The sequence below is a fragment of the Trichomycterus rosablanca genome, chromosome 14, assembly GCF_030014385.1.
Source record: "Trichomycterus rosablanca isolate fTriRos1 chromosome 14, fTriRos1.hap1, whole genome shotgun sequence".
NCBI lineage: Eukaryota > Metazoa > Chordata > Actinopteri > Siluriformes > Trichomycteridae > Trichomycterus > Trichomycterus rosablanca.
The window spans coordinates 5,819,536-5,840,663 of NC_086001.1; the positions used below are offsets into that span (position 1 = coordinate 5,819,536).

Here is a 21,128-nt window from a genome sequence, read left to right on the forward strand (position 1 = left end):
TGGTAGATGCTAACTGCATTTCGTTGCCTTTTAACTGTACTGAGCAATGACAATGAAGTTGAATCTATTTATTGATTTATTATTTTTATCAAAATGTGCAGTTTCATTCAAACATATGTGATGCTGCAAAAGAAAACAGCTTTTTAATATAATATAATATACTAACAGCTTTTAAATACACCCCCACCTACCCATCTATTAATAACACCTACAGTTTTCCGCCTCCTTACTCAAGGGTCTGGTTAACTTGCATAACTGAACACCACAGACAGGAGTTTTTAAACACTCCCTGTACTGTGTATTGCTGAAGTTGTGTTTTGAACCACCACCAGTAATGATATCTAAAGTTAAAGTGAATGGAAGCTGGATTGAGTCACCTCATGCTGCTTTAACAGCGCCTCCTACTGTCTGGTTGAGGCTCTAGCATGAGCCCAGGTGATGCAGCAGGATATTCCTGTAGCACACCAGCGCTGGGATTCTAAACTACCCAAGTTTGATTCTCAGCTCTGCTGCCAGTCGGCTGGGCACCCTCAGCAAACACAATTGGCCACCAGTCTGCTGGGTGGGAAAGTGGATGGGGTCTTCGTCATTGTGTAAGCAGCCCAAGGCGCCTGTACAGAAGTGGAGGAGAACTTCGCCTCACGTGCTAATCCACCAAAGTGTGGGGGAATAAGAACGGGTCGGTCGACTGCACATGCGTCTGGAGAATATACCCTGCTAGGACTCGATCAAGATCCCCAGCAGCAGAATACTAATTGGCTATGCTAAAGTCAGAAGAAAAGGAAGAAAATAAATGAAAAGGAATAAAATAATAAAAAAGAGACATATAATAGCCTGCAGCACTCACAGACAGCATGGGAGTTGTGAGCGGAGAACTGGGCGCATCTAAATTGGCCACCGATATGCCTACTGTTCTCATTATCCTTCATATAACAACACTGCAACACTGATCTGCTTTATTCCTAAATCACCTGAATCTGTCTCGTTGCCATACCTGAATCTGTCTGGATTTCTCACTTTGTTATGCAGCACCTCACACAGAGGCGTCTGTCTCATTTATCAAAAATCCTTCACCCACCTGTTTGTGAAGCAAGAGGTTTAAGACCTCAATAATATGAATTTTGGACGCATGTGAGAGTTTTAACTTTTCCTTAATATTAATCTTTATCTGTCATGTAGTGGAGGTAAACCTGGAGTCAATTATTTGTCCCATTTAGTAGATCTGACCTGTAAAGTCCACCTTTGTAGCCTCAGATTTTGTCATTTCCTTTACTGAGAATCAAATCTGTTAGATTCAGAACAAAATCATGTCACAATAGCAAACCCACCTCACCTCATCCAAGGTTACCTTATTAACACAGGTTCTCACAGCAATAAGCTGGGGGCTAAGTAGCTCCGTTTCTTATATACACCATCAAAGCCATTAATCTACCTCACGAGCGTCACCTTTTACATCTCTATTATATCTCAAGGTCATTTTACATTACCATAAATATGAAATATTTTGCCCTGGTGCTGTAGATGCAGTGCCTCCTTCTTATTTTCCTTATTTTTATTTTTATATTTTGTAGATATTCTCAGGATATCTTTAGATATAATATAGGGGACTGTCAACATATGGCTCTTGAGGGGGACGAGGGGCTATTAAACATAGAACCCTAATACATTGGCTCTAAGAACACAGGGCTCTGGAGACATTTAAACATAGAGCTATAGAAAAAGTCCTGCCACTCAGGTGGCGCAGCGGTACAACATACGCTGAACACCAGAGCTGGGATATCAGATACATCGTATAGAATCTCAACTCTGCCTGCCGGCTGGGCTGGGCTGAGCAGCCGCATGAACAACGATTGGCCGGTTGCTCAGATAGGGGTGGGATATTAAAAGCCGGACAGGGTCTCTCTCATAACGAATGCAATTACGACCTCTGCTGGCTGATTGATGGTGCCTGCACAGAGACGGGAAAAGAGTGCTGTCAGGGTGTGTCTCTCCGTACACAGTGCTGATCCGCATTGCACTCGGCAAAGTGTAGGTGACAAGATGCATACGGCTGCTGCCCACGTGTCAGGGGGACGTGGGTTAGCTTCGTTCTCCTCAATCAGAGCGAGGATCGGCATTGGTGGAGAGGAAGCATGACGCAATTTAACAATTGGACGCGCTAAAATTGAGAAAAGGGGAGAAAATGCATAAACAAAAAAAAAACTAACTACACACTTTAGTTACATTAATTACAGGACAGGTAGTTACTGGTAACACAAGATTAATCAGTTCAAGTCTTTCACCTGCATGAGGCGAGTTCATATGCGGATCAGCTTCGTGTACAGAGAGACATACCCTGATTCTTATTATCCTTCGACTCTGTGCAGGCGCCATCAATCAGCCAGCAGAGGTCATAATTGCATCAGTTATTGGAAATCCCCTCTGGCACCCCCCCCCCAAACAACAAGCCAATCATGTAGTTCATGTAGGTGCCCAGCCTGCAGATAGCAGAGCTGAGTTTTAAACTGACACCACCACTTCACCACTCCACCACTTAAACGCCTGTCCTAACTTTTTGAATTTTACTTTGCTTATCCTCCTTTACTTAGCATCAGGATGCAAAAATGAGACTGACGCCCAGGTGAGGTGTTGCATAATGTCAAACACAGTCATGGACAGGAGAGCCATGACTAACACACGCCCCACCGACCCATGTGCACCTGCCGACTGCATCTCGTCACCTGCATGAGGCAAGTTCATATGCGGATCAGCTTCGTGTACAGAGAGCCACACCCTGATCCTCATTACCCCTCGACTCCATCAGACACCATCAATAAGCCAGCAGAGATCATAATTGCATCAGTTATGAGGAATCCACTCTGACACCCACCTTGAACAACAAGCCAATCATGTAGTTCATGCAGGTGCCCAGCCTGCAGGTAGCACCACCACTAACCTGAACTTTTTTTGAAACAGAGGTTGAATTTTGCTTTGCTTATCCTCCTTTACTTAGCACCAGGATGCCAAAACGTCACTCTCCAATCTTGAAAAACTGACTGTACTGGACAAAAATAAATAAATGGGACGAGATTACGACGATCGGAGCACAAACACACAAAGTTTCCCTGTAATAAAACCACCTAATGGAGTTTAATTCCACCCGGGTTTGCTCAATAACTTTAATAATCATAACCTATCAGTGGGTCAGGGCTTCGTCCAAGTCTTTAATACTTGTGAGGTTAACCGTGCCACGGATCTGACCACAAACACACACACACACACGGGCGATCAATACCTTATTGGATTCCAACAACCTTCAGTGGACACTGGTTTTAAAAATTTATGTCGCAGAACAGAGGAAAGAAATGCAAAGCTCTCTCTCTCACACACACACACACACACACACACACACCTGTAATACTGTACAGCATGTTATTTGGCTTGATTTTGTAGTCTGAGTGACTTTTAAGCACTATCTGTAATTCAGCCAAAATGCCTGCTGGGAAAATCCACACTACCAAAATAAGAACAGGATGGCACTATGCTGCAGCAGGTGATGTGGGTGCCGCACAGCTCCAGGGTCCTGGCTTTGAATCTACAATTTGAATTTAGGATATGTTCCTCATGCCTCTGAGTGTTTGCTTTCTTTTTACCATCCAGAAATATACAGACAATATATCATTACAATAATTCATTTTGCAAGATAATGTCAACACAAACACACACACACACATCTGAGGTTTCTAGTGAAAGTGCTTCTAGCTCGCATTTGTTCTTTAATTGAATACAACGGTACTTATTGTAATTCTTAAATGTCAAAGCTTTGCAACAACCAAAGAATATCAAGAGTGCTGACTGTGCTGACTTTGTCACATGACCCAAATCCCATCATGCATTAACCCACATGGAAATGTAATACATGACATACAGTATATGCCCCTGTATCAATAATGCTTTTTACACATATGTTACGTGTAAGGTGATATATTATTATAACATAGCCCCTTTTACCCTGTTCTTTAATGGTCAGGACCCCCACAGGACCACCACAGAGCAGGTATTATTTGGGTGGTGGATGATTATCAGCACTGCAATGACACTGACATGGTGGTGGTGTGTTAGCGTGTGTTGTGCTGGTATGAGTGGATCAGACACAGCAGCGCTGCTGGAGTTTTTTAATACCTTGTCCACTCACTGTCCACTCTATTAGACACTCCTACCTAGTTGGTCCACCTTGTAGATGTAAAGTCAGAGATGATCGCTCATCTATTGCTGCTGTTTGAGTTGGTCATCTTCTAAACCTTCATCAGTGGTCACAGGACGCTGCCCATGGGGCGCTGTTGGCTGGATATTTTTGGTTGGTGGACTATTATCAGTCCAGCAGTGACAATGAGGTCTTTAAAAACTACATCAGCATTGCTGTGTCTGATACACTCATACCAGCACAACACACACTAACACACCACCACCATGTCAGTGTCAGTGCAGTGCTGAGAATGATCCACCACCTAAATAATACCTGCTCTGTGGTGGTCCTGTGGGGGTCCTGACCATTGAAGAACAGGGTGAAGGCAGGCTAAAAAAGTATGTAGAAAACTAGATGGACTACAGTCAGTAATTGTAGAACTACAAAGTGCTTCTATATGGTAAGTGGAGCTGATAAAATGGACAGTGAGTGTAGAAATAAGGAGGTGATTTTAATGTTATGGCTGATCAGTGTATAGTTTATATATGTACATGTATTACATTTGCGTATGGGAATGAGGGCATTTGAAAATGGAGAAAGCCAACCATTAGTAGTATAACGAAGCTATTTGGAATATTGAAGTCATGCTGGATAACATGGATCATCAGATTTTGTCTATGCCAGCTCGAGTGTATGATGTACAATTCTGTGGTCAGATAAGGTGAAGGATAAAAGCTTATTTCAGCATGCCTTCCAATTAGTTTGACATTTTTAACCCATCTGTATCAGGGTTTTAATTAAGTTTCAATCTGATGCTATTGCGGGAAGTTTAGAACGCTTGATAAGCTCCTGAAATGATTTCGTCCCAATTTGTTTTTGCCTTCCGACTACCCTTCTCTCACTTGTCAACCTTGTCTCTGGTCCTTCAAACCCCTAACACTAATCTAAAGTTGAAAGATGCCCACCTCCATGAGCTTATGGGATGTAAGTGGCAGAATTGCAGCTGACCGGCTGTGTAAACTGAATCAGAACGAAGGCGTTAGGTAGAAAATTGATAATGTTATTCCGGACACTTGGTGGAACATGGGGATTATTAAAGGCTCTGAGGCTCTACAGGACAGTCCTGTAGAGTTTCTTTTTCTCTTTAGGTGGAAGATTTGTGGGTTGAAGAAGTAATCACAACAGGGCAGTTTTGTGCCCGGTGAGTTGGCGTCAGTGCACATTTACCAGTATTTTCGAGCAGCTGCTCTAGAGAAAAACCTCCGTAATGCAGTAACAGATTTTATCTGTGAGGGTGAATGCCAAAAATTGAACAAATGCATCCTCCCGAAAGCACTTGGAGACCCAGAGGTCAGACAGCTGCCACATTACGGTCACTCAAATGTATTTATCTATTCTGTTCACACTTTAATCACATTGAAAGCCTGCAAACCATTAAAAAGCCCAAATACATGTGAAATGATTCTTCTGTATGCTAAACTTATCAATGTTTATAATATTGTCCCTACAAAGTCATGAAAGTCACTTGTTTCTAAGCAACCCTAAATATTAAGATCATTTGTACAATAAAAACTGTAATTATGAAGAACATGAAACAATGATCTTGAAAATGTAACTTTATGTGAAGAAGATACTTGTCCAGCTGGTTAAAAAAGTAAATAAATAAAAAGAACAGGTTTGACATCAATTAGAAGCTGCTAAAACACAGGTTTTACTATTTTATTGTAATGATTTATTATAATGATTTATTATTATTATCATTATTATTATTATTATTATTATTTAGAATAATTATTTTATTATAATGATTTACATTATTTTATTATAATTTATTATAAATTATAATTTTTTCGTAATGATTTCAGATATTATTATTATTACAGATATTATTAATTATTACTGTAAAGTATTATTATTATTATTATTATTATTATTTTAGTGAGAATTGTTATTTTATTATAATGTAAATTATTTTATTAATTGTTATAAATTATAATTGTATTGTATTATAAATACTGTATTATTATTATTATTATTATTATTATTATTATTAGTCTTAGTGTTAGTATTATTGTTATTATTATTATTATAATTTTTAATTAGGTATTATTTTTATTTAATTTTTTTGTTATTATTTTAAATTGTTATTATTAGTAGTAGTATTATTAGTTAGAATTATTACAATGATGTAAATTATTTTTATTATAAATTATTATAAATTATAATTTTATTGTAATGATTTAAGATATTATTATTATATTTTAAATTATAATTATTACTTTGAATTATTATTTATTATAATAATTTCAAGTATTATTATTGTTATTATTAATATTTAAATGATTATTTTACTACAATCTTTTAAATTATTATTATTATTATTATTATTATTATTGGTTTAAATCTTTTTTAAGAGAAATAATCAAAAGCAATCACAAAGTGAGTAATTACGGCACTGTGTTGGATGCTGCAGGTGGATTAGACACCTTTCCTTCTCTGGAATTAGACTGAAGAGTGAGGATGAAGATGGTGAGAATAAAATACACTTACCACAGTAAAGTTCATGACCTTCAGGATCCAGATGGTAAGGGCGAGGTTGACAATCATGGTGACAAGAAGCAGAAGGATGAAAAAGTAGAGACAGCGTTTACGCCATCCGTAAATGCCCACAGGGTACGGAGCAGGGCAACCTGGCCTTTGGAGGGCACTGGGCTGAGACGCCAAAATGTACTGCTCCTGTGTCATCTAGGGACAGAGAAAGAAACTATTGTTAGAATAAGGGTATAAAAACAATGCCATTCTGTCTCGTCTTGTCTGTTTGATCATTTTGTTCCATGCCGAGTGTAAAAGATTTCCACACAACAAACCTGAGCTTCTCAACTCAGTGACTTCATACATCAACCTTATCTTGGACAAATAAGTTTGAGATCACACATGGCTTCACACACTTAGGTCCATACTGAATGGATTTAAGTGATCATTCATTCATCAAACAGCTATGTTGGCAATTATCAAACAGGATGTGCAACACTTTCATTACAACCCTGCCAGTTATGGCTTGGCATTGATTCTACAATCTGGAATTGGACTGGAAGGATGGAGCACCAGTTTTCTAAAATATCCTTCCTGAATTTAAGTGTGTTTTAATGTTAATGGTGGTAAGAAGCATTGTTTGACCAGTTACTCCAAAAATGGTCTAGTTGGACATTTTTATACAGTGGTTCCTTGAAACTCAATGTCAATTGGTTCTAAGACTGGCATTAAGTTTAAAAGATGTTGAGTTTCAAAGTATTTTTTCCCATAAAAATGTATGTGAATCCCGTTAATGCGTTTCATGGTCCCGTGGACTGAAAATAACACAGATATAATATAAAAACACTGGGAAAAAAAGCTGATTCCTACAATTTCTCAGAACCTTGAGCTGTAACACAAGTTTAAAAGTGAAACACTGAGGAAAATCCAGATAAACACAGAAACATGTGGAGCTTTCAGAGTGAATGCGACAGTTATTCAACACAAATGCAGATTCGTCTCATAGTCGCACTTTGATGACGTTTTACCACACTAAACATGTTGAGTTTAAGGGTACAAATTTCTCAGCAAAGAGTTTCAAAGATTTTGAGTTTAGTGAACGTTGAGTTACGAGGTACCACTGTATTCATTATACCAATAAGTAAGCCTTCAGATCTATAAATAGATCTATAAATTACCATCCTGGAACAGACCACAATCAAGGGAATAGAAATGTCCCATCATATTGATCAGGTGATCAGTCAATAGAACTCAACAATGGTTCGCAGCAAAACACTCTGTAAAGCCTAACAGAACAAATTCACTCTAGGTATTCAAGCATTTACACCTTTACTGGTTCTTCAAAAAGTTTCCACACTTTTTAAACTCTGTTTATTAAGAATTTCAAAAACAAATGACATCACTTTTCTACACAGTCATCTTCCTTTGCAATGTATTTTTCCCAGCATCATAACATTTTAATGCCATCAGCAAAAATTTTTATGGTTGAGCGTGTAGACTATAATGCACCGCTGCTTTCACATCATCATCACATGAAAATCTTCTTTCCCCTAAAGCTTCTCTGAGCGTCCAAACAGGTGGAAATCAGATGGAGCTAAATCCGAACTGTAAGAGTCTCTCAGACACGACCGATTACTACTCCTCCCACCCTCACCGCTTCCAACCAAAATATAAAAGTGAGGAAACTTTTTGAAGATCCATCATATATGGTGAAGGTTGACTGCTTTTCCACATCTTTGTACTGGAACTGGTTCTGCTCAGACTTGTTATACAGTTCCGTAGCACTGTAGCTGCTAATTGTATCATATATCATGATGTCCACCTCCTGGAAACATCAGTGCTCATTAAGTTTCTGGACTCACTCTATGTTTCTTGATTTTTTTCCCCATTTAAATACAGCTTATAGCTGGCAGTTTAGCATTTTACTAACTGCCTTTATTACTCATGACCCGTCCCCTGCAGATTTACGATTGTGAACTGGTGAGGAGGGTCATTCACTATGGTTTATCTGGTGTTGGTGCACCAGGCTCGTTTTGGACCTGAATCTGTAACCGATGCAGAATAATAACCCGGCGCTGGAAAGATGGAGAGGCGAGAGGAAAAGACGCAGTGATAAAGCGAGTGAGAAAAGAGGGTGAGAGAAGTGACGGAGGGAGGCGGCAAACTCGTGACTCTCCTTCAGGCGGCATCTGTTAGTACCAGCCTTAATCTGCACTCCTGCATCCACAGTTGCTCCCCTATAACCTCTGTTCATAATAATGCCTCATGCAGCACATCGCTGCAGCGCCAGCACTACACACTCATGATTAACCACTCTGTGTGTGTGTGTGTGTGTGTGTGTGTGTGTGTGTAACACAGTACAGTGTAGTGTACATTAGTGTGTGTTGGAGGTTTCAGGAGTGGTATCTGAGCACAACCTTTAAAAATGTGCTTCATTAATCTTCAGTAATCATTTATCTCCAGGGTTGGTCCAGGATCCAACGTTACTACCCAAGGAATACTGGATGCCAGGTGAAAAAATTGACTACTAACAGAACTACCAGTCCATCGCAGGGTAAACACACATTTACATTCACACCTGGGGTTAGTTTAGCCTAATGTACCCTAGGAAACCCATCGATTATAGAATAGAACTCCTTTATTTGTCATATATACATATACAGATGTACAGTACAACTAATTTTTTTCTTTGCATATCCAAGCTAGTTTTTGGAAGCTGGGGTCAAAGCGCAGTGTCAGTCATTGTACGGCGCACCTGGAGCAGACAGTGTTAAGGGCCTTGCTCAAGGGCCCAACAGTGGCTGCATGGCAGAGCTGGGATTCTAACTCTTCACCCAAAGCTCTACTCACTAGACTACCACTGTCGCTGGAGCCTATCCAAGCGTTTCAATGGGCGCAAGGCACACAGTAACACCCTAGACGGGACGCCAGTCCATCGCAGGGCAGACACACACACACACACACACACACACACATACACACACCCATTCACCTATAGGGCAATTTTGTATCTCCAATTAAACTGACTGCACGTCTTTGGACTGTCGGAGGAAACCGGAGCTCCAAGAGGAAACCCACACAGACACGGGGAGAACATGCAAACTCAGCACAGAAAGGACCCGGACCGCCCCTCCTGGGGATCGAACCCAGGACCACCTTGCTGAGAGGTGACGGTGCTACCCAAAGAGCCACCATGCCACCCGCTTGTGGATCACTGTCTGCTAAATTCTGGACACACAGATTTTCTTTGATGTGACGTGTGATTTGAGACCCCGATTGCTCTGTTGTGTTGCTTGGTAACATGTTGAACATGATGCTTGATAAATGATTGTCACCCACAACCAGCATTAAGCTGCCTGCATAATCACAGCTGTACCAGCCTGGCACTTTGTAGCCACCTTTTGATCACGGGTTGATGGCATATCTGTACGTGCAGTTACTTCATGACAAGTAAATAAAAGTGAGTTCAGAACATTGAAATGTATTAAGCAGTTAACAAATATCTACCATGTCCTGTAAATACCATGCCTACAGATACCACCAAAGCTGGACAGGTGCGTCCAGCAGGTTAATAGCAATAATCAGGATGTATCTGCTATTAAGGATTGTTTAGAATTGGCACTTTATTATCAGAGATTCAAGTTTCAAGAGCACCCAAGCTATAAGGGCATCAGTCACACTGAATGAAAATGCTTTATTATCTGGAGAAGAAAAAATGTCCTTATATTTGGGAAGTAAAGTATCAAATACTGCAGGATGTGCTGGAGAAGTGAAGTCAAGAATGGCACTGAAAATATGGAAAAACAAATCAATTAGCATCATTACCAAGCTATGACTGATGAAAGTCTTGATCTGGCCAGTAGCCATGTATGGATTCAGGATTTAAAGAACAAGTGCATCAAAATCCAATGGAGGAGGATAATGACCACTGAATGAGTCTACAAGATGGCCAGAACAAAAAAAAGAAGCTACTGAACCATGTTAAGTGCTGCAAGTTACATTACGTTGTGCATGTGATGAGGCACCCACATGACAACACTGAAGGCAGAGTAATGACAGGACTTGTGGATGGACATCACCACATGGATTACATTATCAGGGGGAGACAGAGGGTGATGGAGAAAGCTGACCCATCTGTGCAGCCAACCATCACAAAGCAATGACGACAGTAATATGACATGTCTTAAAAGTCACGGTAGCAAATGTCAAACATGGAAAGAAGGCATCTGCAAAGCTAATAAGAATAGACACCACTTGTTTGTACACATTTTTGTTACAGAGTTTAAGTTTTTACAGATTTGTAATCGTTTCCCGACACAGTATACATATTTTTCAGCCTTTAGTCTCGTTTCTTCACACAGTAAAGCAACACTTCACTCTCCCAAGCTAATCTGAGAAGAAAATGATCTATCTCTTCTGTGGAATCCTCCTCTTGTTAGCGGCCTCTGGACCGTCCACCTCATTTGAGCATTCAATCAAGTTGATGACATTTGCTGACCATACAGTAACTGTGCAGGGCGTAAGAGGGTCCTCCGTTGTACCTGCAGTATCGGTATCGGACATAAAAAAGTGGTATTGAGCCAGCCCTACTTCTTACACACCCTTACTTTGGTGGATTTGCACGTGAGGTCAGCTTCAAGCATGGAGAGGCACGCCCCGATCTCTGCGTTCCATCACTTTCTGTACAGGCGCCCTAGGTAACCAAGGTCCTTACACAGCGTTGATAACTCCAACCCTTTGTCCAGTGTTTTCCACCCAGCAGACTGGGTGCTCAGAATCCTGGTGCTGGTGTGCTATCATTATGACCAGACGAGTGGGTCGAAGTATGTCTGAAACAGCAAGTGGTGCTCTGTGGTGAGTATGACTGGTCCGAGAAGGGACAAAAGCCTACTGTGGCACAAATTGCAGATCAATACTGGTGATGAGGAATGTGTCACAACACACAATGCATAGTCTCAGGCCAGTCATAGTGCCCATGCTATCCCCTGTCCACCACTGGAAGGACCTACACTGAGCATGCAGGTGTTAGAACCAGACAACTGCGCATGTCCGATACAAGTGTAAACGCTCGATTTTAACTGTGAGGATTTTTCAACATGTTGGTGTGAGTTTCATACATATTCATGGTTGGTGAATCAATGCTTGTGGGCGTGAAGTGGTTCGGAGGAGTTATTAATTGTTCATAGCCATTGTAAAAAGCAACAGGTCACGTTCCATCTCGTCCTCCCTCTGTTTTAGCCTGGAGTCTTTCGCCTCTATAAATATCCCGTGATACACAGGCAGAAATTCCTTTTTTTTTATATATATTTTGTTCGGCTCGTCCTCCTCTGGCCTCATCTCCTACTCACTCTCCATCGGCTCTGCTTTCACAGTTAAGCAGCTTGTACTTCTGCAATCTGAAGTTATTTTTCGCTTGTCACTCTTCCAACTTTGGTTTTATTGGTTTTTATTTCTTACTGTTTTAAAGTAAAACTTCTCTCTGGATTTTCTCAGGCTGATCTGACGTGCAAAAGATCCATCACTTCTTTGGAAAGCTGCTTTCGTTAGGGACCTCTGGACCGACCACCTCACCCGAGCCTTCAATCAAACAGATTACGCTTGCTGAGCATACAGGAAGTGTGCAGGGTGTGCAGGAGTACTCCCATGTGATTGCATTTCTAAGTGATGGAAATTAATTGACACGCTTGTTGAGCACTACAACCTGCCACATTTACTTTATATATACTATATATACACCAACCAGGCATAACATTATGACTACTGAAGGGTGAAGTGAATAACACTGATTATCTCTTCATCATGGCACCTGTTAGTGGGTGGGATATATCAGGCAGCAAGTGAACATTTTATCCTCATAGTTGATGTTAGAAGCAGGAAAAATGGTTATGGCTAGACGACTGGGTCAGAGCATCTCCAAAACTGCAGCTCTTGTGGGGCATTCTCAATTTGCAGTGGTCAATATCTATCAAAAGTGGTCCAAAGAAGGAACAGTGGTAAATCAACGACAGGGTCATGGGCGGCCAAGGCTCATTGATGCACGTGGGGAGTGAAGGCTGGCCCGTGTGGTCCGATCCAACAGACTACTACTAACTCAAACTGCTGAAGAAGTTAATGCTGGTTCTGATAAAAAGGTGTCAGAATACACAGTGCAGTGCAGTTTGTTGTGTATGGGGCTGCATAGCCACAGACCAGTCAGGGTGCCCATGCTGACCCCTGTCCAACGCCAAAAGCGCCAACAGTGGGCACGTGAGCATTGGAACTGGACCACGGAGCAATGGAAGAAGGTGGCCTGGTCTGATGAATCACGTTTTCTTTTACATCACATGGATGGCCGGGTGCGTGTGCGTCGCTTACCTGGGGAACACATGGCACCAGGATGCACTATGCGGCGGAGGCAGTGCGATACTTTGGGCAATGTTCCATGTGGATGTTACTTTGACACGTACCACCTACCTAAGCACTGCTGCAGAGCATGTCCACCCTTTCATGGTAGCGGTATTCCCTGATGGCTGTGGCCTCTTTCAGCAGGATGATGCGCCCTGCCACAAAGCAATAATGCTTCAGGAACGGTTTAAGGAGCACTACAATGAGTTTGAGGTGTTGACTTGGCCTCCAAATTCCCCAGATCTCAATCCAATGGAGCATCTGTGGGATGTGCTGGACAAAAAAGTTCAATCCATGGAGGCCTCACCTCACAACTTACAGGAGTTAAAGGATCTGCTGATAACATCTTGGTGCCCGAAACCACAGCACACCTTTAGGGGTGTAGTGGAGTCCATGCCTCAATGGGTCAGGGCTGTTTTAGCAGCAAAAGGGGACCAACACAACGTTAGAAAGCTACCACTACCCTAATATTGTCACATTTTGATTTAAGCTCCTTCAGTTTTCTTCCTTTCCTTTTCCTTGCCGTCACCCAAGGCTCGCTCACTTGAAAGGTTTGGATATTAATCTGTGTAATGCTAGTTTGAAAAAAAATGTGCCCTTGTAAAAAGCCATATAAAAACTAGAATAAGTTTAGACGTCTCATATCTGTAAATATCTCCGGCCCATAGCATAAGCATGGCTTAGCTGGATGGATGTCATGCAGCTATAATCTGGTCATATTGGTCTTACTGGAGAGAAAAATTTATTCTGTCCCAAATCTCTCCAGGCTATCGGCAAAAGCCATATGGTTCCAAAGAAAGGGTAAAAGTTTCACGTATTTTAGTCAAAACTAAGTTTAGTCAGATTGTTTATGGGTCTGGCTCAAGTTACTATTAGCCGAACTACCTATTTTACACCTGGTCTAGTTATGCTACTCTTAGAGGTTCTTTATCATTTTATTGTTGGTTTTCTGAACAAATAAGAAAAAATAAAATGTGATGGAACAAAATATACATCCAGCATATTAAATTGATAATAAGATTGTCCTATAATGTCCTTTATTCCCTACTCTCAGTGCTTATTTAAAAAGTGCTACTTTGATGACATCAATTAGAACGAGCCACAAGCACTATAATGGTAAAGACTTGGAAGGCTTATTCCAAGAACCACAAAAAAAGTTATAAAAATTGAAGCTGATAAAACACTGGTATCACAGTCAATAGTCAAGAAGCTTGACGCTGGCATTGACCAATAGGCGGCCACATAAAAAAGGAGGCCCTGCTGATAACTGGGACCTTAACATCAACACAACATGCTTGTTGCTGTTCACATGAACACAAAAGTATTTTGAAGACCGTAGTGGACAAAAAGACTGGGTTAAAAGGTCCAGACTGTACCAGAAGCCAAGCCAATTTGGTTAATGCCAAGTTCACACTACACGACTTTCAAGTTGTTCAGATCTCTGTACAGTTCACACTACACAACTGGATCTCTTGTAATCAGGAGTCTTTTCAGTCGTTGTGTATTTCACCCTACACTACTGATCGGCGATAGGGGGGTTTCACACTACACGATCTGTCACCGGGAGAAATCGCAGGCGAGTCAGTCTGGTCTTCCAAACTACGTTTTGTCACGAAAACAAACGGGAGAAGTGACGAGGGATTTAATGATACCACGTCCAAAAATGCATGTCAACAATAAGCGAGCGATCAAAGTTGTTTGTGCGCTGATGGGCTACGTGAGCAGCAGGGATTGCCTGTTCTGTTGCGAGTCGGAGGTTAATAAATAAAAAAAATGCCGAGTTGCTTCCGAGCTGCCACATCTAGCGGCGACCTGTGGTGATCGTGTAGTGTGAACTAGGCAAAAATCAATTGTCAGAACCCTTTTTCACTGTTGACGTCACATACTTGGCTCCCAAAATCTGATGAAAATGGGGCCGGTTCTCTAAAAAGCACCAAGGTTTGAAGAAGCCCGAATGGAACCGGTTCAAGAACCAGATTTTGGAAGATAAAGTTAAAGAAGATAAAACTCCAGGAGTTTTTTGACAGTCCATTCAGTAACATCACAAGACGCTCTTTGGAATATTGTGCTGGGAGAACATGGATCGACACACATCATGCAGACTTATGGAGTTCACACCAGCTCGGGGACATGAACCCAGGCCCTTCTTGCCGTGAGGCGACACACCACTACCCACCGCGCCGCTGTGCCGCCTTATCTTCAAATAATCATTTATTCCATTTACAAACTGATACCACAGTACCTCTAAATCACACTGTACGCTCTTGTAAGCTCTCGGTTAGCATCCGTCTTCCTGCACTGGAGAAAGTCAAAGGGCTTAAGCAGTCTCAATTAAAATTACAAAAAACCATGTACGAGCGTGCTCGGGAGGAGAGATGAAATCCTGCGCACTGAGCAAACATAGCTGGAAAATATCACACAGCCTTCAGTGCTTTCGCTGAATCAATACCAGCATGATACTTGCTTTAATTTCACGTGTCGGCTCACAAGCACTAACTCTGAGTGAAATTAACAAATCGATAAATCATTTAAAAAAAGGTCAGAGCAGCCAGGGACATCATTCAATGCAGGAGAGACATCAGTAGATGATTTGCAGCTAATTAAATGCTGCCATCTTTAAACGAGCTCCGGCACTTGCAATTGCAGGTATCAGCCGTCGGGTTATGTCCCTCGTTGAAGATGAAAGGAATGAAAATGTGTGATTGTGCTGGAACCAAACCAGACTTTGTAACCCAAGAAAAGCCCAATGCCAATGTTTAACCCACAATGACACATAGGATTCCCCCAAAAAATGAATAATATAACAAATACACCGATCAGCCATAACATTAAAACCACCTCCTTGTTTCTACACTCACTGTACATTTTATCAGCTCCACTTACCAAATAGAAGCACTTTGTAGTTCTACAATTACTGACTGTAGTCCATCTGTTTCTCTGCATGCTTTGTTAGCCCTCTTTCACCCTGTTCTTCAATGGTCAGGACCAGTACAGAGCAGGTATTATTTAGGTGGTGGATCATTCTCAGCACTGCAGTGACACTGACATGGTGGTGGTGTGTTAGTGTGTGTTGTACACAGCAGCGCTGATGGAGTTTTTAAACACCTCACTGTCACTGCTGGACTGAGAATAGTCCACCAAGCAAAAATATCCAGCCAACAGCGCCCTGTGACCACTGATGAAGGTGTAGAAGATGACCAACTCAAACAGCAGCAAAAGATGAGCGATCGTCTCTGACTTTACATCTACAAGGTGGAGCAACGAAATAGATGATGTGCTGCTGTGTCTGATTCACTCATACCAGCACAACACACACTAACACACCACCACCATGTCAGTGTCACTGAAGTGCTGAGAATGATCCACCACCTAAATAATACCTGCTCTGTGGTGGTCCTGTGTGGGTCCTGACCATTGAAGAACAGAGTGAAAGCAGGCTAAAAAAGTATATAAAGAAACAGATGGACTACAGTCAGTAATTGTGGAACTACAAAGTGTTTCTATATGGTAAGTGGAGCTGATAAAATGGACAGTGAGTGTAGAAACAAGGAGGTGGTTTTAATGTTATGGCAGATCGGTGTATATTTAGAGTATTTTACCGCTTTGCCATCTGAGCGCCACCCGAGCGCTGTCCTCCAAACTCATTTTAACCAGGTTGTTAATCTGCCAGAAGAAAACAAGACCAGGCTTTAATTCTTGAGGCCTTTTTCTTAAAATACCAGAGTCTGGTGGGTGGTAGAAGACGAAGGTCAGAGTTTTGAACCTAGCTGGTTCATAGAGTCAAGCAGACCTCATTATATTTTATATCTTTACACAGTAAATCACTACAAAAACCCTTGAATTTTAATAACGGGTGCATTTTCCACATGAGTAATAAACAAGCAGTTGAAATATCACACGGCTGAACGCCCAGCCCGACACTCCCTACAGCATCGTTTTCCCTGCTATAGAACAGCTGATAAGGATGCGGACGACAGCTGCATTGCTCGACTACAGAGTCTGCAGGATGCTGCACACATGAAGTCACAGTGACACCAATGTTGAACCAACAGCTGGGAACACAATCATTACCGAAAACAGCCCGAGGGATGCAGGTGCTCCCAATCTCACAGAACCAAACAGAACGGCAACAGTTGGTGAGCTTTAGCGGTTCAGCAAACGGGAAATAAATCATCATTTTATTGGCTATTTTGTTTTTGAGAGTGCACATAAATGGTATTTACTAGACAAAACAAAGCCAATTGGTCTAAAAAGTAAGGAACTTTTGATTATTATTAGCTGAAATTGGGCCAGTGATTCATTTAAAATTGCCTTGCTAACTGTCAGAAAATGCAAATAGAGCTAATCTTTCTACAATAATACATCTGGTGCAAAAAAATATGTGGATACATAAACTGAAAATTACTTCAGTACTGGCATTTATACCACAACACTTCAGAGTCATAGAGTAAAGTGGTTATTTGTGGTGCCCCGTCCAGTGGCAGCAGTTAAAATTGGGGCACCACCATTGTTTTAATGCTGGACAAATTGTTTCAAGAGTCTGTTTAGGTCATAGGTCATGTCTCCACTGGTTCCTGTTTTTGGCACCACTAGTCCTACCAGGCCAAGGTTGGGTCAGTAGAAAATGTAAATAAAAGCTAAAAGTAGACAAAAGTGGCGCTAGTGGTCAAACAGTATTAAATCCATTATAATGCCAAAAGAAAAACATCATTGACCACTAACTGGACTGTTTGATTCTGGCAGTATATCAAGGGTGGATATGAGCAAACCCCTCTTAAATAAATAAGGTTTAGACTAAAACCCACTTCTGTTCTTAAGCATTTAAATGTTAAACAAGTGTCGCATTTGAGAGGGTGGGGAACTCAACAAAACCATCCTGGATTAAAAATGAGCTTAAACCTGCTGGAAATGGTTTTAAACTGGTCTTCTAGCCTGGAACAGCATGTCAAGCTGGTCTTGTCTGACAAGCTGAAAGGTATTCCAAACTCTCGAAAGCCATCAAACCAAACCAGCCTGATCTGATCATCAAACCAAACCAGTCTGATCTGATCTGATCATCAAACCAAACCAGCCTGATCTGATCTGATCATTAAACCAAACCAACCTAATCTGATCTGATCATCAAACCAAACCAACCTAATCTGATCTGATCATTAAACCAAACCAGCCTGATCTGATCTGATCATCAAACCAAACCAGCCTGATCTGATCTGATCATTAAACCAAACCAGTCTGATCTGATCTGATCATCAAACCAAACCAGCCTGATCTGATCATCAAACCAAACCAGCCTGATCTGATCATTAAACCAAACCAACCTAATCTGATCTGATCATCAAACCAAACCAACCTGATCTGATCATCAAACCAAACCAGCCTGATCTGATCATTAAACCAAACCAGCCTGATTTGATCTGATCATTAAACCAAACCAGCCTGATCTGATCTGATCTGATCATTAAACCAAACCAGCCTGATCTGATCTGATCATTAAACCAGCCAGATCTGATCATTACACCAAACCAACCTGATCTGATCTGAACATTACACCAAACCAACCTGATCTGATCTGATCATCAAACCAAACCAGCCTGTTCTGATCATTAAACCAAACCAACCTGATCTGATCATTAAACCAAACCAGCCTGATCGGATCTGATCATCAAACCAAACCAGCCTGTTCTGATCATTACACCAAACCAGCCTGATCTGATCATCAAACCAAACCAGCCTGATCTGATCATCAAACCAAACCAACCTGATCTGATCATCAAACCAAACCATTCTGATCTGATCATTAAACCAAACCATTCTGATCTGATCATCAAACCAAACCAGCCTGATCTGATCATCAAACCAAACAATTCTGATCTGATCATTAAACCAAACCAGCCTGATCTGATCATCAAACCAAACCATTCTGATCTGATCATCAAACCAAACAATTCTGATCTGATCATTAAACCAAACCAGCCTGATCTGATCATCAAACCAAACCATTCTGATCTGATCATTAAACCAAACCATTCTGATCTGATCATCAAACCAAACCAGCCTGATCTGATCATCAAACCAAACCATTCTGATCTGATCATCAAACCAAACCATTCTGATCTGATTATTAAACCAAACCAGACTGATCTGATCTAATCATCAAACCAAACCAGCCTGATCTGATCATTAAACCAAACCATTCTGATCTGATCAAACCAAACCAGCCTGATCTGATCATTAAACCAAACCAGCCTGATCTGATCTAATCATCAAACCAAACCAGCCTGATCTGATCTAGTCATCAAACCAAACCAGCCTGATCTGATCATTAAACCAAACCAGCCTGATCTGATCATCAAACCAAACCAGCCTGATCTGATCATTAAACCAAACCAGCCTGATCTGATCTAACCATCAAACCAAACCAGCCTGATCTGATCATTAAACCAAACCATTCTGATCTGATCAAACCAAACCAGCCTGATCTGATCATTAAACCAAACCAGCCTGATCTGATTCGATCATCAAACCAAACCAACCTGATCTGATTTGATCATTAAACCAAACCAACCTGATCTGTTCATCAAACCACACCAGTCTGATCTGATCATTAAACCAAACCATCCCCACCCATTTTTTCCCAGCAGGGGTCTGTGCCAGAAGAATTTTAATTTCCTTGACTTGTGCTTGCCTCTTGCCTCTTGCCTGGTTCCCTCTCGCGTGTTGATTTATTTGTGTTCGCGACTCAGCGTGTGCATCGACGAGGCGCCAAACTGCATCATGTCCCACTACCGGGGGAAGCTAATTAGGCTGGCATCTCAGGGTTTGCTTAGGGACTAGTGCTAAAAAAAAAGATGCTAATGCAAAAGACACTAGCATGGTGCCATCTGTAAGTATTGCAAATCTACCGGTGTGGTTCCATCCAAGTTTCTAGAAAGCTGGCAGGAGAAAATGGAAATTGCTGTTCGCTTGTTTCCTACAAATATTATTTTGAGATGCAACAGGACGTACACGCAGATTACACAGAATGTGGATTTGTTGTCCAGTCAGGAGCGCCCATTCAGGTGACGAGTGAGACGCCAGATGGATGTCCAACTGTTTCAGCAACAGCCATTGCCAACATGACTTCAACCTCACTGAACGTGAGCTGTAGGCCAGTCTTTTTCATCCAACATCAGTGTCTGACCTCACAATGCTGTCTTATTCGATTGGGCACAAGTTCCCACACACAGACCAATAAGTTTATGCATATCATTACGTACATTTACCCTGAACAGCTTGATATAAACCACGATAAGCCTTCAAAAGCACAGTTACACATGTACATTTGTTAATAAAGATTATTAAAATATCTGTCTGTCTGTCTATCTATCTATTTCCCTGTCTGTCTATCTATTTTCCTGTCTGTCTGTCCATTTGTCTGTCTGTCTGTCTGTCTATCTATCTCCCTGTCTGTCTGTCTATCTACTTCACTGTCTGTCCGTCTGTCCGTCCATCCGTCTATCTATCCGTTTTCCTGTGTGTCTGTTTGTCTGTCTGTCTGTCTGTCTGTCTAGCTATCTCCCTGTCTGTCCATCTGTCTATCTATCCGTTTTCCTGTGTGTCTGTTTGTCTGTCTGTCTAGCTATCTCCCTGTCTGTCCATCTGTCTATCTATCCATCCGTCCGTCCGTCCGTCCATCCATCCGTCCATCCATCCATCCATCCATCCATCTATCTATCTACGTATCTCCCTGTCTGTGTGTCTATCTATGTATCTGTCTGCCTGTCCCTCCGTCCGACCATCCATCCAACCATTTCTCTGTCTGTCTGTCTGTATCTATGTATCTATCGATCTATCTGTCTGTCTGTCTATCTATTTTGTGTAGCATCAACTACAACTACCTGAGTGATATGTTCAGTTTCTTGTTCACCATTCACCATCAGTCTGTTATTCAAAACAACCTGAAGTCTCACAAACCAGCTCTGTTTTCCGCATGTAACGAAAGGTCGCCGCCGCCCGCTTAGTAGCAGCGGCAAAACATTACACGCTTCGTCAGAGACACCTGCTGCTG

General features: G+C 41.5%; 1 protein-coding gene across 2 annotated transcripts in view; it reads right to left on the reverse strand.

The window, feature by feature from the left end:
- The window catches only part of LOC134326413 (zeta-sarcoglycan), a 100,123-nt gene extending 93,213 nt beyond the window's left edge, over positions 1 to 6,910 (reverse strand). For both annotated transcript variants that reach the window (XM_063008569.1, XM_063008568.1), the window contains exon 1: positions 6,716 to 6,910. In XM_063008569.1, coding sequence (XP_062864639.1) covers positions 6,716 to 6,910 — 195 coding nt within the window. The remainder of the gene's footprint in view (positions 1 to 6,715) is intronic.
- Between the last annotated feature and the right edge of the window lie 14,218 nt (positions 6,911 to 21,128).